The 6,753-nt window shown below is 31.9% G+C and overlaps 1 protein-coding gene across 1 annotated transcript; it reads left to right on the top strand.

Annotated features, from left to right (window-relative positions):
* Nucleotides 1-261: 261 nt before the first annotated feature.
* On the top strand, nucleotides 262-5,957 carry LOC123700422. Its single transcript, XM_045647632.1, has 6 exons — nucleotides 262-460; nucleotides 694-850; nucleotides 1,706-1,820; nucleotides 2,207-2,341; nucleotides 4,940-5,153; nucleotides 5,571-5,957. The coding sequence occupies exons 1-6, from the start codon at nucleotides 298-300 to the stop codon at nucleotides 5,723-5,725; spliced, it is 939 nt and encodes a 312-aa protein (XP_045503588.1). The 5' UTR covers nucleotides 262-297; the 3' UTR covers nucleotides 5,726-5,957.
* The last annotated feature ends 796 nt before the right edge of the window (nucleotides 5,958-6,753 follow it).

The raw sequence follows: 6,753 nt of genomic DNA, 5'->3' as shown, positions 1-6,753 counted from the left end.
TTTAAATAATCATGTCAAGAAACATCAAGGTTTTTATTATCATAGTAAATAAGAGTCAAAAAACTCTTTTTAATAGATACTAATAAATATTTCGATCATAAATTATTTACGAAACCTTCATTTTTGCAGAACGAAGAACGCTCTTAGCCATTCATTTCTCACATTTCATACAATTGTAATAAAATAAAAAACGAATGCGGAACATTTTGCATTTAAGCGACCGCTTACATGTACTTTTAGTAAATTCTTATTCAGTAGTATATCCAACATCGATAAGAGAAGGCAATCAAAATCAAAATGGAGTATAAACCAAAGAAAAATATTATACACTTACGACCAGATACTGTCGATTATGTTTATAAAAGTATTAATTTAAGCAAGCCAGGTGAAATGGAAGATGCTATCAGGATGTTACGGGATTGGATCGAAAAGCAACCCCATTTTAAGAGAAAAGACTTTTGTGAGTTGTGTTTATTGTTTCTATTTTGTACTGGAAAATTCTCGCAACTTAGTTCGCATTTAAAGTTTTCATAATCTGGTGTGGTAAATGTTCATAATTCACTAATCTAAAAGTCTTATACTTTGTATGGTTTTACTTACTGTAATACACACGTTGTATTCACCCCCTTTGTTTCGAAGTACATATTTATTAGTTAGTAGGACATATTTAGATTCATAAAATTCTGATTACAGCTGACAACTTCCTGCGTTCCTCAATAATCGTCGCAAAAGGATCAGTCGAGAACGCTAAACAGAAACTTGACAAGTTGTGCACCCTACGCTCCTTGCTTCCAGAGAGTTTCCGTTGTAATAACGTGAAGGAAGACTTTGCTCACGTGTTTCAACTTATGTATGTGTATTTAATTTATATTTTGCAAGCTAGCTTTCTGCCTGCGACTTCGTCTGTATGGACTAAATGATTTGTACATATTTTTGAAGTGTATATGTGTATTTAATTTATTTTTAATAGACTAACTGTCTGCCTTAGGCTACGTGCGTTCGGATTGAACAATTTTTATATTTGTAAGTTTGTTTACGCCACGAATCACTTCACGAAATGGAATCATTAAAGCTTTTTTAATTGTATTGAAGAACTGCAAAATAATAATACCATGTAGGTACATCATTATTTAATGTGAAGTAATTTACATTTACAATTTAGAGACCTAATATTTTTTATAATCTGACGACACTACTTATTCATTTGGTATTATAATTAGGTAGCTACAAAACATTTCCAAATAACCATATTTGTGATGTATTTAGTTTGTGATGTTATGACTATCATACAACATCCTATAATATTCTATTTCCGAGAAATGCTCCTGAATAAAACGGTCGGTCTGGTACAAAGCACTCCTTGCTCTCAAAGAAAATCGAACTCAAGCGGATGTAAAATGCATACCAAATTTATTTCCCACTGGCACTAAAATCAACCAACAAATTACTTCACTTCAGAAGATTTTTGAAGTGAAACTTCTTTAGGCGCGTTGAGAGTCAATTACACGTCATGGAGTAAGGCGAGGATTTTCGTATCTTTGAATCTTGCCAAAGAAGTTTCACCTCTGACACGTGTGCTCGGCACACACGCTCTTTTTTCATCAAAAGACAATGCTTCAATTTGGAATAATGGAAAAATGTCCTTTTGACAATCTATTGAACTGGATTCCTTTTTCTTTCTCTAATTAAATTGTCCTTTTTTCAGGAAACCACTTATTTTACCGCAATTAACAAAAGATCACTGCAGATTGATAACGGTCAAAGTTTACGGGGCTATGGAATCTTCTCATATTTCTGACGCACTCAAATATAGTGTTGTTGTGAGTACTATATTATACTAGATTTCCGCTTTGCAAAAAACTTATCAAATTATAGTATCCTAAAAAGAAACCGCTGTAAAATCAGTTTTAAATTTAAGCATAGGGACAAACAGCGACAGTGACTTCGTATAATATTATGTAGTGTTAGTTAAATTATAATTTCAAAAAAGTAATGAAGTTACTTCAAGCAAGATATATAAAAATAAATACTATAGCAATAAGCTTACAAAAAATACAACTTCATCGAATATAAATACATTACTATATTTTAAAATCCTATCTTCACATGCACTACTAACTCTAAGTTTCTCCTACTACCTCCTACCTCCAGCTACTCTTCATATACAGTACTAACTCCAAGTTTAATATTTAAATTTTTTTTTCAGCTCGGTGATTACATGCGACAATGCGATTTCGTTCGCGAGTATATTTGTATTTTTGATTTGACTGATGTCTGCATGACGAATGTATTAACTAAACTCAATCTTATGGATTTGAGACAAGCTTTCACAGTGTATTTTGTGAGTAACTAGCCTTTTAAATTTCATTCATAATAGTACTATGAATGATTAAAAAAGCCTCTTATATACTCAATGTGTTAAAGGAATTCATATTATTATGTTATTACAATTTTACAATTCTTTATAATAACCTATATACCTACTATAGCTTCCTCTTTATTTCGAGTTTATTTTAGTTATATACATATTATATTTATAATATAGTATAGTTTATTTTAGTTTATTGTATCAGCGTTGTCTTTATTTTTTCATTAACTTCATCATCATCATCAATACATATAATAAAATTCTAGAAAAGTCGTGTCTGTACAATCAAAATATGTAAAAAAAAATTAGCAGGTGCTATTATTAAATCGATCCCAAACCCAAAACTGTAGTTAAAAAAATTTTTGTCTGTTTGTCTGTTTGTCTGTTTGTCGGTTTGTCTGTTTGTCTGTATGTTCGTGCACGCTAATCTCAGAAACGGCTTATCCGATTAAGATGCGGTTTTCACTAATATATTGTGGTAATCTTCATTTAAAATTTAGTGTTTATTTCATGTCAATCGGTTCGTAAATAAAAAAGTTATGACCATTTAAGTATTCACGGCGAACATTTGCTAAGGCATTCTATACACTGTACGATAAAACGTAAGTTATCTGTTACAATTATTATTCCTGTAAATGTCCAAGTGATCATATCGAAAGTGCCCAAGGGTGGGGGGGGGGGGTTGGTCAAATTAGAATTATGCTGAGTGCTTACTTCTAGGTAAATTTTATACATAAAATGTCCTTTAAATTATGTCGTATTATATTTTTAACCCCCGACGCAAAAAGATGGGTGATAAGTGTTTGACCGCTATGTGTGTCTGTGTGTGTGTGTCTGTTTGTGCCACCGTAGCTCGCTAACAGGTAATCCAAATTAGATGCGGTTTTTTTAGTTAGGCAGCATATTTTCCGATGCTGGTTCTTAGATAAAGTGTATCAAAATCGATTCATCCATTTATTATACCTAGGTATATAGGGGTAAAAGTGGGAATGAAAAAAACGAATGTTGTCAAATATACCCAAGTGACATATCAAATAAAAGTGCATAACGGGTGAAGTACACTTAGTTATATTTTTATCCAATTCGGTTTATCCATTTATTAGATTACATCGGTAAAAGTGGGAATGAACAATAATCGAATGTGGTCAAATAATATACTCAAGCGGCATATCAAAATATGAAAGGGCAACGTGTGAATTACAATTAGTCATATTTTATCGAAATCGGTTCATCCGTTTATTACATTTAGGGCTTTTTAGGGGTGACAGTGGGGATAAATAAACCAAATGGAGCATCAAACTACAGGATATGACGTGTACATATAGGTACAATTACATATGGTTTACATCAAAATCGGTTCTGCCATTTACTAGGGATGGAAAGGGAAGTGTTGAAAGTCTGTGAAAGAAGAGAGGATACGGGAGCGAGAGGATAGCCACACCCTGGAAATTTTGAACTCTACTCAAAGCTACATAGGCCTGGCCCTTGGCAATATTTTTTCCTAAGTATACCACTTCTTTTGCCACTGTGGTCCATTACAATTTGTGCACGGTTACGGCTCAACTTAAAAGATGTCAAGGAGCAACAAACTTATAGATATCAATATGATGTAGGAATGTAATATGGAGGTAGAGGTAGGTCTCGCTCACTTGAAAATATTACATGAAAATAAGAAACCGAAAGGAATAAATAATTATTTTACAAACTTCCCGACGATCTTTAAAATTAAGTACTATACATTTTGATAATGAGGTATATTATGATGATGTTCGCATGGCAGCCCGACGCGACGACTTTGTTTTTTTTTATAAATATTTAACATGGGTTTTTATTTTTAAAAATCTTCGGGAAGTTTGTGAAATTATTTATTCCTTTTTCTATGCACTTTTCTTCGTAGCGCTGTTTTTTTTTTAATTTAATTTTTATTGCACGGTCTAAACGGTTTAGTTACTACAGGCGTGAAACAGGATTCAGGAAAGATCTGATTTGGATTTTGTGCTGGATTTGATAAAAACTGAGTATCGATTAAGCTGATCAGTTGCTGCACGATACATAGTTAAAAACATCCATACAAGGAAGTAAGGAAAATAAATTTGCTCCCCTCCCCCCTGGTGCCTAAAAATAATATGACATAATTTAAAAGAAATTTTACGTAGAAAATTAATAAGGCATTTTTTTTGTATTGTTTAGCTCAGTTTAGTAATAAATTTTACTTACAGTTCTTTTAATTATTTATGGTAGTCTGTGTTTACTCAATAATTAAGATAAGTAGTAACTACTATGCAGTCACTATTCCACGCGGACGAAATCGCGGGCACAGCTAGTATATGAATAAATTTAAAAATGTTCCATTCATTTCGTTCATATATCAGTTATCGCCTATAATGTTTAAGCCCCTTAAGTATACACCTACTTCATAAATTATTAGTAAGGTTTACATCGAAAATGAGATACTAAACAAAAACCACAAAACATACATATTCTTTTAACCTCTAAACAGATTCATCAGTACTAAGCCATCACAACTTCTAATCAATCACCTACTTTCTATACTGACCAATATTATTCTAGGAAGGACACGGGTTAAGATTTAAGGGCATGTATTTCATAACGACGTCCAAACTGGTAGATACTTTGATGAATCTCCTAAAACAAGTTATAAAGCCGAAACTTATAGATCGTATCAAAATCATGAAGTCCTGGGACGAAGTACGTGATATTATTGATAAGGATGTTCTGCCTGTTGACTTTGGTGGTAATGAGAGGTCGGAGCAAGAACTACATGGTAGGTATTCTGAGTTAAATATAGTTATATTTTTTATAGAGTTTTATTTTGTTCGAGATCGTTTAATATTTATACCTATCATTAATTATAATTTTCTTGTTAACTGTGGTAAGTAAGTATAATTTGGAGTACGTCTGTTAATAATATTTTGCTGCCAGTTTCATTCAAAAACTATTCTCAGTTTTCATGTGTTCCTATACGTACCAGGAAAAGGAAGGTGATTTTCAATTTATAAACGTATCTTTCTTAATAAATAATATGATCTATTGATGAATACTTTCTTATTTTTCACACAAGTTTTTCTTATTTTTCACACACATAAAATATTACACTAGAATTGCTTCTGAATCTATACAAATGTTACATCGAATACATCTTAAATGGTACATAAAAAATGTAATGTTTTTTTATACACAGATGATTGGCTAGAAGAGTTAACCAATGAAGATTTCCAGCGATATTTACGGGATATAAATTCAACTGGGACGGATGAGACTTGCAGACCATCTTACAAATTCAATGAGGAATATGCTGGAATGCCTGGAACATTTAAACTTTTAACCGTCGATTAAATTAATATATTAAAAATTAAAATTATATTTTTAATTATAGCGGTTTTAGTGAAATATGAATTACTTACCATGGTACATATATATTACTTACGAACCCTTCATTTTTCCAGGACGAAGACCGCTCTTAATCATTTCTCACTTTTATGCCATAATTAATAATAATTATATTCTTAAAAGTACTTCAACAACTGGTTGTCGATGTCTTATGCCAAATACGAGTTGAACATAATATTCTCGATGTATAATTAGTTGAATTTTCTCTGATATTGTTAAATTATTTTTTGATAGAAGAAGAAGACCTATTTTAATGTTACCAATTATTTAAGTAGGTGTTTTTTTAAGATTATAATAATGATTTGTAAATAAATACTATATTTGATTACTATGTGTTTTATTTAAGTACAATAAGGATTACTTTACTTACTATATTATGAAATTTTATTTGATGAAAAAACTTCCTAGTTTACTAATATTGTATTAATTATCTATGTGTTAACTATCTGAACCAATCTGCTTGAAAACTTTGCAATCAAACAATACCTATATTATATTATTATAAATAATTTACCAACGTAGGTATATGCATTTCTAAAAAAATATACTTAGGTAATAAAATTTTTTTTTTTTTTTTGCATAAGTGCCTTTTTTATAGTGGGGAAATCTTCCAAAGATACCCACGGCCCCCGGGGAAGGAGCCGTGTGTTATGTCGGATTCTTACCGACTAAAACCCCACTGTGTTCCGTCGGGCCGCTTTAATGATGGGGCCGCGGGTATTGATTAGAATTCTTCCGCGACTTGCATAAGTACCTACCTAATAAAGTGAATTAAGAGTACTTACGTATCTAGACACGCGGCAGCGTGTCAAGCCGAGTTCAAGCGAAGAGAACTGGCGAGCAGCTGCCGTGTGTATATTTACACGAACCATTTCGAGCCACTTTTCACCCCCTTATAACTCGAAAACTATTTAAGTTAAATAAACCAAATTTGGTACATATCAAGAGGACCTCAAGATAAACAAGAACGTTAA

Source organism: Colias croceus, chromosome 19, assembly GCF_905220415.1.
Source record: "Colias croceus chromosome 19, ilColCroc2.1".
Classification (NCBI taxonomy): Eukaryota; Metazoa; Arthropoda; class Insecta; order Lepidoptera; family Pieridae; genus Colias; species Colias croceus.
This window is presented reverse-complemented; position numbering and strand designations above follow the sequence as displayed.

Excerpts from the sequence above, each read along its gene's own strand:
- LOC123700422 (XM_045647632.1), top strand. The coding sequence starts at position 298 with ATGGAGTATAAACCAAAGAAAAATATTATACACTTACGACCAGATACT. Across the intron at positions 461-693 it reads TTTTAAGAGAAAAGACTTTT|CTGACAACTTCCTGCGTTCC; the intron begins GTGAGTTGTGTT and ends TTCTGATTACAG. Across the intron at positions 2,342-4,939 it reads AAGCTTTCACAGTGTATTTT|GAAGGACACGGGTTAAGATT; the intron begins GTGAGTAACTAG and ends ATATTATTCTAG.